This window comes from Podarcis muralis, chromosome 7 (assembly GCF_964188315.1).
Source record: "Podarcis muralis chromosome 7, rPodMur119.hap1.1, whole genome shotgun sequence".
Lineage (NCBI taxonomy): Eukaryota > Metazoa > Chordata > Lepidosauria > Squamata > Lacertidae > Podarcis > Podarcis muralis.
Genome location: NC_135661.1, coordinates 64,972,101 through 64,991,316, shown reverse-complemented (window position 1 = coordinate 64,991,316; position 19,216 = coordinate 64,972,101). Strand labels below are relative to the sequence as shown.

Below are 19,216 nucleotides of genomic sequence, written 5' to 3'. Positions count from 1 at the left end.
GATTCATTTTACACACACACCTCACACACAAAGAGTGTATGTAGCATATATACTGAGGAACATGGAAGTAAAAATGTTTATTTCAACCAGAGACCCTTCAGATTGCTGTAGGACTCCAATTCCTTGACATCCTCTATGCTAAACTGTCACAAACAATAGTGACACTTGAGAGCTTCATTATCCCAACATTCACTTGCCAGAGCAAGGAGCAAGGGCTTGACCGTTATCGTGAAAACTCTCGCAGATGAAAGAAGTCACAGAACTGCACTCTCCTTCGTTTCCATTCCATTATATCACCGATCCTGGAGTTGAAAGCCAAGGCTTGCAGACTGGGCAGTTTACGGTTTCCTTAGGAAACAAGGTTCTCATCATAGAACATGGTTCAGAATGTGGCTGCGGACTGTTTACATTTGCATCCTGCCTGCCTAAAGGATTTGTTGTGACGTGAATGTTTGCATGCTTTTATATGGTTTATTTACATAAATTTATATCCCACAGCTTCAACTTAAATTTATGTTCTCCAGGTGGCAAGCGAAGTTATAAGAAGCAATAAGAGTATGCTTTCTCACTTCATTGTATTTCAATAGTTTGCTGCCGCATTGTTTTTCAAGATTCTAAAAAGAGCTGGGGACATGGCAGGGACTATTTCCATGGTGCTAAAAAGCCGGTGATCGATTTGCATGCCCTGGGTGGTTTTTCTTTGGGTGGGGTGTGTGTTTCCCAGCTGCTCCATGGCCCTTTTCGAAAGCCCTAAGGGTGGGATAGAGGAGCAATAGGACAGCTCCCCCTGTCACTTAGTGGTAACAGGCCTTTGCAAGGCTCTTGAGCAGAGGCGGCAGGGGAAGAGGATGTGTGGTGGTAGGGAGAAAACAAGGAGCTGGGTCCTAATCCTAGTAGGGCTTTAAAGCAGGGCAGAGCCCTATTTGTCCTAGTGGATCACTCTCCACTGAATGTTCCGTTTACCTATCCAGGCTAACGAACAGTGACAAACCTCTCCTGATGAACTCCTTGTCCTTTGGCCTAGCAGAAGCCACTTATCAGTTCTTCCCAATCTTGTGGGCATGCAAATGCATGCTAAGATATTCTGCACTCACAGCAGGCAGTTCAATATGGGTTAACAGACTCATGCAGAAAGAAAAGAAGAAAAAGCGTTGCCTCTCCTGCTTTGCATTGCAACCAATTTGTTTTTCCCTTTTGCCGGTTTGTCAGCTGTTTATTATTATTTTTATTATTTAAAAACACTGATTTTATGCTGGTCTGTTTTTATGCAGCCGAGTTTTCTTTCATGATGGGTTCTGAGTCTTGATGTACTTTGCATTGAGATTGCTTTTTTACTATAATACATTTCTGTATTTTGCAAACTGCACAGGCTCAATGGGTGGTTCAGAAGTTGATACACAAGTAAATTAACAGTCTGCCATCTATGACCACACTTGCTCAATGGAATGTGCCCAATCTCCTCCCGCCATTCTTACTGCACCAAGTGCCTTCGCAACCTGCTGTTCCAGAGCAGGAGAGGGACATTCTCCTTCCAGCTGCTTATGTAGAAAATACATTGGGGCTCCTCCAGAGACCTGTTTATTGAGCATATTATCCTGATTTGCTTGCACAAAGCTTACACAGTGATTAGAACATGTCCAGTCTTTACTGAGGATTTGTTCGCAGGGCAGTTATATGGCAATGAGCAGTAACCTTGATTTGTTTGCATCTCTACATCTTCCTGCTAATCATTTGTTCATCTCACGCTTTTTCAGTGCATTCTCATCACTTTCCCAACTGCAAGAAGTCCGTTTTTAAAGTTGCAAGTAGGGCAACATAGCACTTTAACTGTGAGCTTGAATTCCTCCTGTGAAATAAAGAATTTGGAGGCTTCCTTAGAGGATCTACTGAGATCTTCACGTGGTCGTTAGTCCCTTCCCTCTTCCTCTTAACCTTCTGTGCCAATACATGAGCAATCCAGTCACACTCCTTATCGGACAGGAATTTTTATTCTATTCCACATCTCTGAGTATTACAGAAATGAAATCCTTACAAGTGCCTTGTAATATTTAAGCTCCAGATGAAAACAAAAATGAAGTGGGGGGGGGGAACAGAACAAATTTCAAACTTTAGAAAGCAAAAAAAGAATTACACATGATGCAATATTCAGTAAACATTTTAAAGAGCACAGAAAAAGAGAGGGAGGGAGAGAGAAATGATGCCTGGGATTCAGACTTTTGCAGACATCTTCTGATCATTGATGGCATTGATTCCACTTAGGATGCAAGTCTTTGGGGGGGGGGCGGGAAGGTGAAAATTAGAAAGATGATAAAAATCAACGGTATCTAAAAAGGAGCATGTGGAAGGGGGTGGGAGGGAGACAAGAAGAGTGGCACAAACCAGCATCTGTTTTATGGCAAACTCCTTTGGCCATGTGAAAACAAAGTCAGTGGATTCCGTAGAAATTCTCCGTAGAAAGGAACGTCCATGGTTTTGTGTGCATTATGGCCCATATTCAACATCCTCATTATCAGGTTTAGTGTAAGTTCCCTCATAGAGGAAAAAAAACCCCACAAAGGTGCTTGTTTCACAGTTTTTTATGCTCCCCGATATAACACTGTCCTGAATTGGACGAATGCCCCCAAAATACCTTTCTGGGAACACGCGCATTCCTTTACTGGAAAGGAGAAAGAGGGGTGGGGAAGCAAGTAACCCTCCACATCCCACTGCAGAAGCCGCGAGGGAGCAAGCGCCCCTATTGCACGCTTGTCTTCAGGATAAGGTCTGTGCGGTTCACGGGCAATGGGTGGGCTTCGGTGTTGAACACCCAGTCCTCAAGAGACAGCACATCATCTTCACAGAACAGAAGATAGAGGTACCTGGAGGAAGGAGACAAGTCAAAGGAATGCATGTGCAGATGGGGTGCTCCTATTAATGGAGAATCAGTGGTTAGTGAGGAAAGCAGAAGCCTTCTGGATATTGCTGGACTCCCACTCCCATCAGCCCCAGCTAGGGATGAGGGAATTGTAGTCTAGCAACAACTGGAAGGTCCCAGGCCCCTCAAGCCTGCATTAGAGTGCCAGGGAAGCTAAGGGTTTCTTGGAAGCTTATCCAAAGTTGGCCAGCAAAAAGTGCAGTTGACAGCAGACAAGTTTCCTTACACCCCTGACCTAGAGAGCATGTCCAATGCCCTCTGCAGAACGCAGCAATAATGTGGTAACACTGGGGAGCATTGCAGAACCAACTAAAACAGAAGAGATCCATTGCTAATGCACTATTACTGTGTCAAAAACATGCTGCAGAATACACCCGTAATAAAACACAAGCCTTCAGGGACCCTAAGGCGGGTGGTGATTGTGTCACTTCCATCACAGGCATTCAGCTGGGAGGTGTTTTCTTTTCAACAGGCAGTCATGGTAGCAGCAGTAGTGGGAGATGGGACAGGCCGTGAGTGAGCAGGGAAAGAAATCACCCTGCAGCTAGCAGCCTGAGATGGAAAAAGGGCAACCTTTCCATTCTCAGGCAACCAGCTATGGGATGCTTCCTCTCCCAAAAGGGGAAAGAGGTGCAACCAACAATGAGGCAGGTGACCAATGGGCATAGGGAGAACATCTACCAGTGCTCAGTTTGCAGGCATGCCACCACATCAAGACGTCAATCACAGTGGGGCAGGGTGCACTTTGAACTCTCTTCTTATATTTTGTCCATACAGATTCCAAGTGATGAATATGTACATATGAACCAGCCCTCTGGTGAATTTCCAAAGACACGCATGGCACTTACAGGTGTCAAGTCCACACACAAAACTAGTTCCATTCAACAGGGCGCATAAGGAAAGCAAGTCAGCAAAGCCTCATCTTAAATATTCCAAAGTACATTCCAAGTCACTTCAATGGACCAGAGAGGAAATGGCCAAGGGCAATTGGCAGATTTCTGCTTTATTTAAGATGCAGCCACTGTTGATGACCCCCTCCCCCATGAAAGACATTCTCCACCATACACAGCTTTCTGTGGAAGAGGCGCTGAAAATGTTCAGGACTTACTTTAACGTCTCTGCTAGGAAAAAGCTCTGCTGCATGTTGTCGTGACTCGGGTTGGTGGTATAAACATCGCGGATCCCGGAGAAACCAGCATCTACTCTGCAATATTTCTCAAGTGCCTGGTTGGGGGGTGGGAGTGGGAGGGGGGGGGGAGAGAGACAGTCAATCTCTTCCAGTAATAGCAGCACAGCAAACAAGTAGCTCATTAATCATAATCAGTTGTGTTTTACCCATGCAGGTTTATGAGTTGGATTTGTGTTTTTATAGAGGCTGAGCTCCCATTGAAGAGCTTTTAATGATTCCCCAAGGGTCCAAGAAAATAGGCTCGCCTCTGATGGTTAGCACTTTCTGTTACACTCAGTCTCCTGTAAGAGCCCTCAAGAAGTCCTTCCTTGAAATATTGTACAATTGACAGAAGGCCACCCGACAAACACAACTGCCAGCACATTAGGAGGCGGTCTTCAAATGTCCCATCCTGTCAGAGGTGGCTCCATGAAAAGGCAAAGGGAAGTGGTTGACGCAGGCTGCAGACTCTAGGGGCACCATTAGGGATGGTGGAGTGGGGGACAGACAGCCCTAAGCATGGAGCGGAGGAGTCACAGGGGTTCCTTGTGCTCTTGCTTGGTTGGAGCGAAGAGGCACGCCAAGAAAAAACGATTGTTGGAAACGTAAAGAAAAAGAGGGGAATTTCTACCACATACAGTAAGGTTAAGGTTTATTGGGATATGATATACAATGAGTTAAAGAAAATGTACAAAAATACCTTTGTTAAAAAACTAGAAGCGTTTTTGTTGGGTATAGTAGAAGAAGAGATTCCTAAGATAGATCAAAAATTGTTTATGTACGCAGCAACGGCTGAAAGAATTCTATTAGCCCAAAAATGGAAGCAACAAGAAATACCAACAGCTGAGAATGGCAGATGAAGATGATGGGAGTAGTATGCGGAATTGGCTAGGCTGACTGGGAAAATCCGAAACCAGCAAGATCAAGCTTTCCAAAAAGACTGGAGTAAATTTGTACAATATTTGAAGGACAATTGTAAACATTTACCAACACTAGCAGGGTTGCAGTAAGAAGGCTTGTGATGTTAATTCTTATTACCATCTTACATTTACTTAAAATATGAGATAAAATATAGGAGGGGAAAGTAAATTGGAAAAGGTACAAATGTGAGGATGTAAAATTGGAATTAGGAAAACCATGAGGTGGGGTGGAGGGAAGTCGATAGCTCGTATGAGCAAAAATCTAAGAATTTTATAAGGATGTAATTAATATTACAAAATGGAAAACTTAATAAATATATTATTATTTTTTTAAAAAAAGGAACCAAGAGGTGTGGACTCCCTGCCAAGCCCTGACACTCCAGCGCAGATTAGTGAGTTAGCTGGAGCAACAAGAACACCCAACTCAGCAATAAGGAACAAAAGCAAAACTTAATAACTGAAATATGCACCTTAATCTGATTCGCTTCACATTTGGCTCCAAGTATGGAATTTGGAATTCCATCACCTGACCATCCACCCCCCACATAATGCCAAATTAATAATTGCAATCTGGTGAGCCAGAAATGCTCCATTGCTAAAGTGATGCGGAGATCAGACGTGCCAGGCACTTTGTGCTCCTTGGGCTACAGATGCCCCCTCCCTCCCAATCCTAGATGTGTGTAACTGGGGTTGCCCAATGGTGGTGGTGGTGGTAGGGACACTACAGATTCTCAGAGGCAGCTCCTTCTTGATTACTACATGTCATGCGTGTGGTGGTCAGCCTTGGCATAGATTATAATTTTTTAAGCATCCTGGACTTTAGCCACTTCAAGTTCTCCCTGCACTACACGCAAAACAGATGTGTTGAGGAAACAGAACTCATAACCCAATACTCCACCTCACATGTGCTAGGCATGCTCTGTGCCTAGCACCAAATTTGTGCACCAATTTTGTTTTTCAGAAACACCATAACCCTTTGTGGCAAGAAAATGTGCAGAGTGACTTAAAGGCTACTCAGGTTTAGAATGTCCACACTATAATCAGTGTCTATGAACTGTGAGTTTGCTAAAATTTCAATTTCCAGGAAGCCTGGAAGTACCCTAACCATTTGCTGGTATGGTGAGTCTTCCATGTTTGCAGGAGGGATTGACAAATGCTTCCCCCTCCATTCAGACTTTACTGGTACTATCAGGGTGGCTTGGATTCTGTGGGCAACCAAATGTCAGCTCCCTAGCTACCAGTTTAACCAGGTGTACACCTGGAGATCCCTGTTTTAGGAGAGAAATGTAAGAAGAGCCCAGGTTTCAGACTTTTCCAACAACTAGCCATGCATGTGCTAAACAACATGGCTCTAAACAAACTGAGGAATTTTTAAAAATACCCCTGTAAGAGAGTGATTCCTCATGTACTTTTATCTCAAAATGCCTGATACTGGGATCACAAAGTTTACCTCCAGGTGAGAGGGACGGTTGGTCAAGATGCATCTTTTTCAACAGGCATTTGGATGAGGAGAAACCTGGCTGCTGATGCTCTTAGAAATTGGTTTTGGTGATTGTTTTGCTTTTAATGGCTTGTGTTAGTTTTCTGGATTTTATCAGCTGCTATCTATTTGTTTTTGCTGTGAACTGCCCAGTGGTCTGGGCAAAGGTTGGTACATAAATAATCCAAATAAGTTCAGTGGGAAGCAGAAGCCCACACCTGTGTTTGCAGAATGCAAGCTTACTAGCTGGTAAGAGCAGGCTTTTCCCTCCTGGCAGCTGACTAGGTACAATAAAGCTCCCACTGCCTCACCTGGATGAGCTGCTCCTGCCAATTCTGCTGCCGTCTATCCCCTATTCCTCTGCTGTCTTGCTTGGGCTGTGTCTTGGAACTGACCTCAGATTGGCTTCCCAGAGTAGCACACTAGCCGTTTTCTCTGGAACTGACGTGATTTGTTCACTCAGTTGTTACAGGGAGTCAGGATGTTTATGCTGCTGCCATAAACCTTCTTGTCCTCCCATCTTTCTTAAGAGGTCTGGCTATGTATTGTCCCCCCCCCCCTCCCGCCCTCACAGTGGCCAGCGTGGAGTGGCAAAGCACAACTTGATTCACTTGGTGGAGGACAAGTGGTCAGCAAGACAGGCTGGCAACACAGACAGTGAAGATCCATCTTCACTAACTGCCAGATTGTCCCTTTATATCCCATGCAGTGTGGTCTCTCGTTTTCTCTCAACAGCACAGGTTGGCATCATTCCCTTATTTTTCTTTTATTTAGCATGCAAGTGCAGTAACATTTTTAAAAACTATTTAAAATGTTTCATTTGCCTTTTGCACTAACTTGATAAGTGATCACACAAACAAACAAAAAATAAATAAATAAATAGAGCTGTTTGGATCTCTGCCATTATATATCCTGCAGCCTGGCCCCTTCTGCCACTACTGTTAAAAAGCCTACGTGAAATCTGTCAGTTTCAGTTTCTCTCTGTTTCTCAATTTTCCAATCTTACGCTCAGTTCTCCACATTTACACAGCCGCTTCCCTTTTAAGGAAAAAAGTTCCAATGAAAATTAACCAGCACTTTAGTATGTATTTCTCCTAATTTACACATTTTTGTACGCAATTTTGCAGAGCAATTTTCCTAGTAACAATTATAATTGTTATTTATTCCCTGCCCTCCCAGGGGTCTCAACATTAAAAGAAAACATTAAAAATAGTTAATGTTAGTTAATGTTTAATAAAATAGTTAAAATAGTTAAATAGTTAAAATAGTTAAAATAGTTAAAATAGTTAAAATAGTTAAAATAGTTAACATTAAAATAGTTAACATTAAAATAGTTAATGTTTAATAAAACTTACAATCCCAAAAGCAAGGTGAGTCCTAAGGATGCGTTTTTAAATATCTCTGTTACTAATATAGGCATCTTTATGCACACCATACACCAATATAAGCATATATATTTTTGCCCATTACTTGGCTGGGGCACTGCATTGCAAAACTCAGAGAAGCATGAATTTCAAAAGAGTTGCTGGAGTTGCAGTTTGCATATTGCTTCGGAAAGTGAGAATTAGGTGACTTCACCTTTAAATGAGAACTGAATTGAATTTCTCCCCATCCCAACACATGTATTTTTACTGCTATGCTAAATAATATTGTGGAAGCACGGTGGCTGAGCTGAGCTGCTTCCAGCATTGAAGGGCCAAGGTACAGAAAGGATCTTCACACCCGACTCAGCTGTGAAAGAGAGGCCTGCACTTGGCTGGGAAGACAGTGAGAAACTGAACCACAATTTCCACTTCAGATGTATTCTTAAGCCACGGGTGGCTCACCAATTTTCACTAGGGGTCCGCATTTGCCCTTGGCCAAGCTTCCAGGAGGAGAGCATCCAACATCTAACAGACAAACTTGCACACAGATAGTCACCCCTTAACTGATTCATGCAGAGCAGCAGAGGTAGTAGATAATCACCTTCTCACTGCTCATCATATAATTAATCTAATGACCAGGGAGGGAGGAATTTGCATGCGCACCAGGCTGCTGGGCTCTACCCACCCCAAGGCTGTTTCTTCTTCACACACACACACACACACACACACCCCTACCCCTCTACTTTTTTGCAGTTGCCAAAACTGGCTGGGTCTTTGGGGGCCAGAAACGAAAGCCCTTTCTTCTTTTTTTTCAAGCAACCCCTGTCCTAAGGTAAGGGAATGGTGGTTAGCAATGACGGTTCAGGAGGAAATACCTGTACAGCTTCCCAGCCCCACTGCCTGTACTTGGGATTGTGCGTCAGCCTCCACATGTACATGTAACTTTCAACAACTTCAGGGCGCAGAATGTAATAGCGATCGCTGAGTCGGGTGGCCATCGCTTCGGTGCCAAAATCAAAGCGGAATGCTTCTGGGCCCAGCTTGGTTTCTGGCAAAGGATACATTAGACATTCAGAGACGATTAGAACTTTGATGCTTATCACACCTAGGAAGCTGAAGTTGGGAGAAGCTCCTAAAATATACACCTGCAGCGACTAAGAATCAGAAACAATTTTTTTCGGAGCTGTGAGAAGCCCTGATAGTTAAAAGCTGAACAGGTTGGGTGTGCTCTCAGATTCTACGGGATATGGGGTTGATCCCGATCCATAGCCCCAGTGGAACTACAGTATGCAGCTTTTCTTAGCAGATTCTGGACAGTCATAATGGAGAGGTCCCAAATGCACACAGCCCTATGCATAGGCCTCCCTGCTGTGTCAGGACCACAAAAAGCTGCCTCATACTGAGTCAGACCATTGCTCCATCTAGCTCACTATTGTCTACTCTGGCTGGCAGCAGCTCTCCAGGGTTTCAGGCAAGAGCACTTCCCAGTCCTAACTGGAGATGCTGGGATTGAACCTGAGACCTTCTGCTTGCAAAACAGATGCTCTCTCACTGAGTTATTATTCCTCCACCTTTAACTGGGGGGTGGGAGTGGTTGGGGCGGGCTTTGCACTGATCTTTAGTGCAGGCTCAGCTTCTACCTGAGCGGACGTAAGACTCGTGACAGGTGTTCGTAATTTCCGCAGCCAGGTCCATGTAGTGCTGTTTCTGTTCTTCCCCGGCATGCTCTGCTCCAAGCGCTATCATCCCTCCGGAGAAGCAAGCCAAATGGCCCATTTTGTGGTCCAAGGCGCCACCTCGCCACTCTGCAATGTATGTCAGCCCACCGGCTGATTTCTTCACCAGGTGTTTTTCTATGGCCTAAATTTAACAGCATTAAGAAGAGAAGAAAATAAATGGGTGTTACTCCCAAGGAAACAAAGGGCTGACAAACATGCATCCTCCTGAACAGCCACTATGTTATTTATATACTAAATATATGCGGTTGTATCCAGTGTGAGTCAGAGTAGACACATTTAAATCAATGCACGTGGCTAACTTAGGTCTGCTAATTTTAATGGGTCTGCTCATTAAAGCAGGACTTTGTTGGATACAATCCTACATACAACCCTATCAAACATCAATAATCCTATTAATAAATGTATTAATCACCTTTAAACAACAACAAATATTCAAAGAAACTTGCGGTACAAAATCATACTATTGGGGGGGGGGGAAATCACACTTATTATGTTTACAGCACTTTTGCTTTCTTTTCAGTCCATATATTTCCTTGTTATCATTAACCACCTTGTGGGGCAAGTCATATAAAAATTCCATTTGATAGAGAGGATGAAAACTGTGAATGGAGACAGAGATAAGAATTTAAGGCCAAACACAGCCGGTTATTCACCCTACAGTGGAAGTCCAGCATCGCAGCTTGCACTGCAAATGTACGTTTCAACAGCCCATGCACTGAATCAGCTGTACATTTTCCCTTGCTTTAACCTAAGTGTGCCAGTTTTTCTTTTTAAACTGCACGTATTTGTTTCTTTATACATTCACCTTCATATTGTCGAAACAGAACAAAAACAAAAAACAATTTTAAAACAGTTGCAGACCTGCTCCAGGAATGCACTGAGCTATGTTGGTGATGTCACTGGTGCTAGCCAAAAGGCAACTTCTGCAGCTGGATTTTCCCTGGTTCAAACTGAACCATTCAGAAAAGCTGCAAGATTTTTCTTTTTTAAAATCGGAGCCCACCCTGGGACAGAAGAAGTGATGTTTGAAAGTGCCCTCCACACCCCAAAGTTCCCAAAACATGCCTTGGCTTCATCCAGAGGATGAAAGACAAATGGCCAGCTGGCCTAAGGCTGCCCAGTGACTCCACAGCAGAGGTGAGATTTGACTCTAAGCATCGCAGTGTTTAAAGTTCTTTGAGGCAGCTTGTGACCTACACACTGCTGCCTTCCAATTTGCTGTGACATTTTCTCAGCTGCAAAAGGAGTTGAGTTTACCTCTAGCGCATTGTCATACATGGTTTTGGCTTCGGCATCCTTCTTGTCCGACATCAGCCAAGATTTGATCAGATACTCATAAAAACTGTCCCCAAGGCCGCCGATGGAAACATGATCTGCAGCAGCAAGAAGAATAAAGCATTGCCTTGTGATTAGGGCTGCCATCCAATGAAAGAAAACTTGATTGGTTAATAGATTAACTTGAATATGATTGTTTGATTAAATCTGCACAGGGGTGTAAACAGTCACTCTGAAGACAGCATGCTTCCTTGCAGCATATGCTCTTTGGAGACATGCCCTCTATGTGTGTGTAGAATGCCTCTTCCAATGTAAGAATATCAGAGTCCCAATGGATCAGGCCAAAGGCCCACCTTGTCCAACATCCTGTTCTCACAGTGGCCAACCAGATGCCTGTGAGAGAAGCAGCAGAACCTGAGCACAACAGCCCTCTGCCCACTTGTGATTCCCAGCAAGTGATATCCAGAGGCATACTGCGCCTCCGGCTGCTTTGAGGTTTCTTTCCTTTAGTATGAAATAAATATACCAACAGTGGAGGTAATACAAAGCCATCATGGCTAGTAGCCACTGGTAGCATTATCCTCCATGAATTTGCCTAATACTCTTTTCAAGACTTCCAAGTTGATGGCCATTGCTGCTTTTGATGGGAGCGAATTCCATAGTGTTCATTTTAAAACAGTGTTTTCCTTTTGCTGGTCCCAGAGGATGATCCGAGCTACAGGAAAGCACCCTTCTTCTCCCATCCTCAACATATGTCAGCTCCTGACACCTCCTGAACCTACCCCAGTCACCCACCCTATCAGAGCTCCTTCCTTCTTGCTTCTTTCCTCCTTATTTTCCCAGGCTGTAGTTTCAAAACAACTGGAAGGGGAAGTATTTCATTCAAGAAAAATGCACTGATTTTTATTTTCAAAAAATCCCTGGTTGTATTGGCTTGGGTTATTCTTTAGTTATTGGATTTTCCACATTAGAGGGGAAAACCAGATTAATAAAAACACAGGGTGGCATTTTGATGCCGACGTAAACATGTTCATGCTGCGAAAAACATGGCTGCATAAGCAGCACCAATGCCACACACACACACACACACAAATCTCATTTGGAAATACCCAAAGTATTAACTGTCTCATAGCAGGGGAATTACACATGCTGCAAACACTTCCCTCCCAATGACTTCTGGAGAATTCTGCAACTTCTCCGGCTCCTTAGAATTTCACTTTCAATCATAAGCCTACAAACCTAAGGACTAGAATCTTGCTTTAAAAATTAAAATCAATAAAAAAACCCAGATACCCAGGAAGCTGAATTTTGCACCCCATACCACTCCCTCCAAAAGACACCATACACTCAGCCCTGCCTGTTGCTATGTACTTCCACCAGACATTCTGTTCTCCTTATAGGAGGGGCACAAACCGCAGGGGATGAGGAACATGCCATGGCTGCAAGCATCACAGCAGAAAAGCCCATCAATTGACAGAACAGCAAGTTCAGAACCTCCTGGCAGCTGGCGAGGCCGTCTAGATTTTGTAGTTGTGATTCTCTGCCTGGAGTGACATATTAGAGTCCTGTGGAGGTTTCTATAGCCGTAGCAGATTGACAAAGAGGGGAGGTGGACTGAGCAGAGAACCACGATGCCAGGTGTGGAAATGTGTGCAGAATACTGAATCGCACAGCTTTTCCAAGGCTACCTGCTCAGACTAAGCAGCTCTGCAACCTGCTAGCCTGAGGGAAATCTGCCTGGAAAACCGTTGGACAGATTTATAACTTTAGAGTACACTAGGGGGGATTTTATTTTTACATCTCAGCGCATAGATTCTTCAGGGCAGTCAAGGATGTGCAAATCACCCTTTTTTTTCAAAGAAAAGAACAGAATTTATTCCCACTGCTATATATATATTCCTAGATGTGAATACATGTATGGCGAGCCTCTCCATCAATGAGTATTAATGGTTTCCACTTGAAATGCAGGTTAGTATGTGGTGGCTTCTTGCATGTTTTCAAGCTTACTGGAAATACCAAAATCCCGTTCTGAAGATTCTCTACAGTTTTTCATTGGTTTCAAGCACAGTCAAGCCTGGCACTGTTATCAGTGTCCTTTCCATTCTTAAAATAGGTGGGGGGTTTTTTCTGGTAGCTCAGACAGCAACAGAAGGACTAGTGACACATGTGCTGCTTGTGACCTTCCCTGTTTGACCACAGTGCAAAACACGATGCTGGACTAGATGAGTCTTTGGTCTGATCCATCAGGGACCTCCTCATACTTTATCCTAAATCTACTGCTTATCAATTTTATTTGATGCCCCCAGAGTTCTCTTATTGTAAGAAAGGGGCAAGGAATTATCCACAGCATATATACTTTATAAACCTCTAACCTGCCCCTCATATTAGTACCCCCCTCCCCTGGTCTGGTCCTTCCTGCCCCTTGCAATGTTTTAGCTTAGGGAAGTGCTTTTGGCCTCTGATAATCACAGGGGAGAACAGAGTCCTAGAATCCTGAATCCCTTCAACTCTCTTTATAGCAGGTCTGGGAGAACTGTGGTCCTTGAGGTACTGGTGACCTACAACTCCCATAATCCCCTGACTTCTGGCCATGCCAATAGGATTTGGAGTCCACTGTCATGTGGACGGCCAGAGATTTCCCATCCCTGTTTGATAGGAGTCTTTCAGCCTATGCTTGCAACTGCAGCAGGTGGCTGCTGAAGAAAGAGAAGAGGAACATCCCAAGGGTTAATACGGTTGGTGCGTTGTGGAGGTCACTTGTCCAAGGCTGCCCATCCCGCCTCTTAGTCTACTTCGCCTTGTGTGGTCTTGGATGTTAAGAGATACTTGGCAGGGATCAGGGCTCTGGGCGTGATGACTCTCTTGCATCTGTTCAGGAGAATTGCTTTGACTGAAGCACCCTGCATAATGAGCTCCTTGATTAGCATCAGTGAGGATTTTAATTTGGCGGCTAATGTTTCCTTGGCTTGATGCTCTTGCCCTAGTGAGAGGCCCTAGAAAGTCTGCCACACATCAGCAAGCATTTCTCCGGCTCAGCCGAGGGACTCTTGAAATACTCACGCTGCACCCAGTTCCCAGTTACTGGACTGAGGAAATTAGGGTAAAGTCCCTGTGGCTTCTCAATTCTGTTCAGGACTTTGCGGATGTTCATCACCTACAAGCAAAAAAGAAGAGATAAGCTCCTTTCTTTTTTCCAATTCACAGGTGGGGTTTTTTTAAAGCAACAACAACAACCCATAAACAAACTACCTAACCAACCAAACTGCCAAGCAGACCAGTTTCAATCAGTTCTGTGCACACCTTCTTGTCCTTTGGGAAAGCAAACACTGTCCTTCATTTCCAAATCTGTGGTCTTCAAGAGAAGACCTTCCTATAGGAACACGAGATAAGGTATCAGGGCATGCTCTGAAAAGTCTGAAGGCATGTCATGAAGCTTCCTATGTGGGCTGGGGCCTAATCCATCCTTTGATGGGAGACTGGCCTAGAACTCCACAGGAGTTTCAAGAAGGAACAGGTGCAGGATATGAATACATTGGGTAGAATTCTAATTTTCAGACATGCATTAACTCTTCCCAGCTGTGACTCACACACTCAACACTAATTAGGCTTGTGGGTAAGCAATGGAAGCTTTCCCTCACCATTAATTACTGCTGAGGAGGGGAGTCAGTGGGGCGGGAATTGTTCTGTGGGTCTGCTGCTCCACATAGGATATATTCCACCTTATATTCAGTCAGACCACTAGTACAGATTGGTACATTTACTAAGGAAGTGATGTGATTTGGTGAGTGTTATGTCAACCTCCCTCCACAAGGGCACTCATGCTTGGGAAAGGGCTCCCCTTCTTGTGTCTCAGGCCTTGCAGTGGGTTATTCCTAAAGAATATAAACCTAGTGTTGCCAGATAAGGTCAAAGTCATCTCCCCAGCTTGCTGCTTCTAACAGTAATCAGCCAAATGCCTCTGGCAGATTCAAGAGTATCTTGTCTGTCCCCAGTATCAGGCATTCTGAGGAATACTGTCCTGGAAGTACATGTTCTGGGACATGTGGCTACAATTGACACTGCTTGCCAGAAAATCTCACCCATTCACTTTCCTACCATTGCTTCAGATTCACCAGGGGCCAAAGGCACCAGGCTGACAACTGAAGGCCTGTCCCAAACAAGAAAGAATGAAGAAATAGATGCAGCTTCCTGTAAGTTTCCTGATAAGGAAAAATCAAATCTGTTGCCAAGCAACTGCAGCCTCTGGCCTAGCAACTACCCATGCATTCCTTCCTGTTTTCCCTTAGCCAGCAGACCTTTGGCTGGCTGGGACATCTCTTGTCTCAGGTAGTTGGAAAAGCCAAGCCAATAGCGTCTGGTGGGCCAAACAGCAGCCGGATCTGGCTTGAAGGCTGCCAATAACTGGTTCTATGGTACACAAAGAGCAATGGCCAAGGGTGTTGGCATTTCACCTCAATAAATATTCCTGATAATTCAAAATTTAATAGCTGTTTGGCAGTGAGAAATTCAGGCACTACTTTCACTGTGGATGGTTTTTACAGGAGGCGTTTCTGGCCACCTATGTCTCACATATTTTATAAAATCTAGCTAAAGTGGTCCGATGCAGACACAATACTTAATCATAGTTTCTTTTAATCTTCCATAGTTGTGGTAAATCGCATCACTTACCTGTGATGGAGGACTGGTTTACAAACTAGAAAGTGAAACCAGAGTTTAAAACTGAGTTTGCAAACTATGGGTTGCACTGTTCTCTGTTTTAAATATTATACCTACACTGAACAAACCATGGTTAAGGCAGCTTCCCCTGCATTCCAGCCCAGGGTTAAGCAACAAACAAGGGTTAGCAATAACTAGGATTGATTATGAAGTCTGCCCCAGGCGCTTTTAACTAGCCAAAAAAGTTGGTTCCAGCCACATAATCACAACTGTTATCCTGTTAACCACCCTGAGACCTGGAGGTATAGGGCAGAATATACATTTAGTAAACAACAACATCATACTGGTGCAGCCGAAGAACCTGGCACGTTAATGATGTGTCCATAACAAACAGGGACAGGCAGTGCCCTATTAAAGGGCCCAGGCTGCCTTGGCTGTGCGCTAATGAGCTGATCAGCTTTTCAGAAGCCCATTTCCCTCTAGATGGCTGTCTGCAACTGGTTCCTCCTGTGCGCTTTTGTTTTCTCACGCAGCTTTAGCTTTAATCTACTGCATGTTCAGAGCAGGCGAATCCATTAAACAAGCCAGTTCTCACACTTATTGATTGGCTGGGCTTAATAGCACAATGGAGATTCAGTCGGCCTCTTGGAAAAGCATTAAGAACCTCACCCCCTCTCCCAAACCCAGAGCTCTCCCCATACACCATGGGATGTCTTATGAACAAGACATATCTCTAGGTTAATCATAGAGTTGGAAGGGACACTGACGATACTCTAGTCCATCCCCTGCAATGCAGGAATATGCAGCTGTACCATACAGGAATCGAACCTGCAACCTCGGCGTTATCAGCACCACTCTCTAACCAACTGAGCTATCGAGGTTTAAAGCTGAGTTTGCAAACCATGGGTTGCACTGTCCTCTGTTTTAAATATTACACCTACACTGAACACACCATGGCTAAGGCAGTGGCCCTTACCCTCTCACCAGGGTGTCTCTACTCTTCCTTTCCGGTTTTGCCTTTCCCACCCTACTAGGCTTCCTTTCTCTGATCTTCTTCCCTGCTCGTGCCCTTTCTCATTCACTCCGTCCTTCAGTGAACTTCATCACTCTTATGCAATGGGCCCTGCTCTGTTCAGGCCTTATCTTCTCCATTCCAATTCCGTGGCTTCCCTGTTTCACATTCATCTCCTGCTACTCTTGTGTCTCTTGCTTCTCTGCTGCCCCTGCCCTTTTGCATCTTGCCTTCCTATTATCCATTCTGGGAACGGGCTGATTGTTCGCAAGGTGTCTTGCTGAAACAGCAGGGAGAACTTATCAGAGCGGTTTCTCCCAGGGTGGAACTCTGGGCTGATCTATTCCTGCTGGACTCGAGGGGTGGGTTCTGATTCTAATTGGAGCAGTTTGTCTCCTTCAGAGTGAGCTATTCCAAGGATGCTGAGCTGGAAGGAAGCAAGGGAGGAAAGGAAGGTCCCCAGCAGCACATCTAGTTCTTCGTTCTCTCACACACAATGAACAAGAGCACGGAATAAAACCTTGAAGTAAAAAACCAACGCTAATACAATTATTGGCTCAAAGCTGCTTCAGAGGAGCTCCTTGAGCTGCTGAAGGAGGAAATTGCATAATCACCTAGAGGGGGGCATAAACCTGTCTTAGTATTAACACATCTCTCTCATCAACAGATACTTTGGCAGGCCTAAGAAGTTGCGGCGGGGGCAGTACTTGGGCTTAAGCACGCACCCCTCCATTGGACATGGCCAACAGCAACACAGCTGCTTTTAGAAAGAACCATAAAAGAATCAGGATTTTTTCTTTAAAAAACTCTGCTTTCCCAAACCGGGTCTTCTAAGGGCTTCTCAGACTTTCCACCCACAGTGTCCTCATTACGTCGGTCAGGACAGCACCTTCAGGAGTGCCTTATTTTACTGACAGAGAGTCAAAAAGGTGCCCCAGTACAATTGCTAGAGTTAGCCAAGGCGCTTAACCCTGATGACTCCCTGCGTCTTGGCTCTGGGGCTGCAGGGAGAGTGCTGACAGTAACTGCTCCCGGAGTTCCATCCAGCTCATCAGAGACTGACTGACGCAGCCTGGCGGGCAGAGCCAGGCAGCTGCAGGCTTGAGTCTGAGTCACCAAAGAGGCAATGGGCAGGTTTGTGTAGCAGCAAGAGGTTCCTGCTCCTCAGGAGCTCCTCAGCCAGATGGGTGGAGTATAAATAAATTATTATTATTATCATCATCATCATCACCATCATCATCACAAGCTACAATTACATCTAGGGAGGAGGAACGTACCCGTGAATGTGTAAGGATTGTACTTGCCTTTTCAGTATAAACAGGATTTCCAGACAGCTCTGAGAGGTGCACAAATTCTAAGTGGAGGCTGCCAAATTCTGCTAAAATGCTGCTTCCTGCGGATGCCCATCCCCAGCTCCAGCTCATCCCACTGCAGGGGGCACAAAAGAAAGCATTAAATTGCTAGGCACAGAAAGCAGACTCCCAGAGCCAGCCCCGCTGCAAAGCTGGTACAGTCTATTCACTGCAAGGTCTATCTGTAGGTCAGTGGCTTTCAACAGTGTTACTGGTAATGTTGGGATTCCTCAGAGGTTTAACGGGGTCCCTCAAAGAAAAGGGTCAGTGGCCCCCATCACTACCAATACTCCACTTCTACAGTGCCCCCAGAGTGTGTTCTGAAGTGCACTACCCAGAGAACAGCCTGGCCGCACAGCAGAGACAGGGAATCTGCTGCTCTACTACAACTCCCATCAACCTCAGAGATGCTCAGATGTGTTGGGAGTTGTAGTCTAGCCACATCTGGAGGCCCACAGCTCTCCCTTACAGCCTTCACCAGGCCTGAGTCACTGACTGTCTGTCCCAGAACCATCTGCAAGGACTGACAAGTGTGCAGGAGTTTCTCAGCAGACAAATCCACCGAGAAAGGGCCACAGCTCAACCGCAGAGAACATGCTTTGCATGCTAAAGACCCCAAGCTCATCTCCAGTTAAAAAGACCCCACAGGTAGCAGGTGATGGGGAAATGCCTCTGTCTAAGCTCCTAAGGAACCACTGCCAGTCAGAGTAAACAATAAAGGTCTACAAGGTCACTGCCAGAAGGAAGCTTCCAATGTACGTGGAACAGATGTGGAAAGGACTCCTTGCACGGTTCAAAAACCGTGGACCTAGACGTAGGGGTGGAATACCTCAGAACCAGGCGCCAAAGGCAGCCCTCCAGGCCCCTCTCTCTGGGCCTCTGCAGTCTCCCAGGCTACACTGCCTCCCCAATCACACCTCCCATTGGCCTTGCTTTTCACCCTCCTCAAAGTGTTTTTGCCTGGCTGGAATGTGTCTTTGTGAACTCAGAAAATGACTCTTGCCTGCCTGGAGGGCAGATAAGTGAGGAGTGGGTGAATGTGAAGAAACTAGGCTGCTGTACAGAATGCAATTTTCACATTAGTTACACTTCCCACTTTGCCTTGAATGCCACCCACCAATGGCAAGTGGCCCTCGGCAGGTTGCACAGAAGGGAATGCGGCCCCCAGGACACACCCTGGACATAGACCATGACATGGCTGGTAAGATCCATTTTCTTGTTCCATATAAGTAAACTGAAAGCACTGGAGCGGGCCCTTCAGTGTCTGAGATGGAGCAAATGCAACGATTATTATTTTAAAAATCAAGTCTTTCGACCTCATCCCAGAAGTTCTACT

The 19,216-nt window shown here is 45.0% G+C and overlaps 1 protein-coding gene across 1 annotated transcript in view; it reads right to left on the bottom strand.

Moving 5' to 3' along the window:
* Positions 1-1,969: 1,969 nt before the first annotated feature.
* Positions 1,970-19,216, bottom strand: part of MAN1C1 (mannosidase alpha class 1C member 1) — a 127,103-nt gene continuing 109,856 nt past the window's right edge. The window contains exons 6-12 of the mRNA XM_028738804.2: positions 17,833-17,956; positions 13,921-14,014; positions 10,843-10,958; positions 9,487-9,706; positions 8,722-8,894; positions 4,023-4,138; positions 1,970-2,858 (exon numbers count right to left, since the gene is read on the bottom strand). Of these exons, the coding sequence (XP_028594637.2) occupies positions 2,735-2,858; positions 4,023-4,138; positions 8,722-8,894; positions 9,487-9,706; positions 10,843-10,958; positions 13,921-14,014; positions 17,833-17,956 (967 nt within the window). The 3' untranslated portion in view covers positions 1,970-2,734. The remainder of the gene's footprint in view (positions 2,859-4,022; positions 4,139-8,721; positions 8,895-9,486; positions 9,707-10,842; positions 10,959-13,920; positions 14,015-17,832; positions 17,957-19,216) is intronic.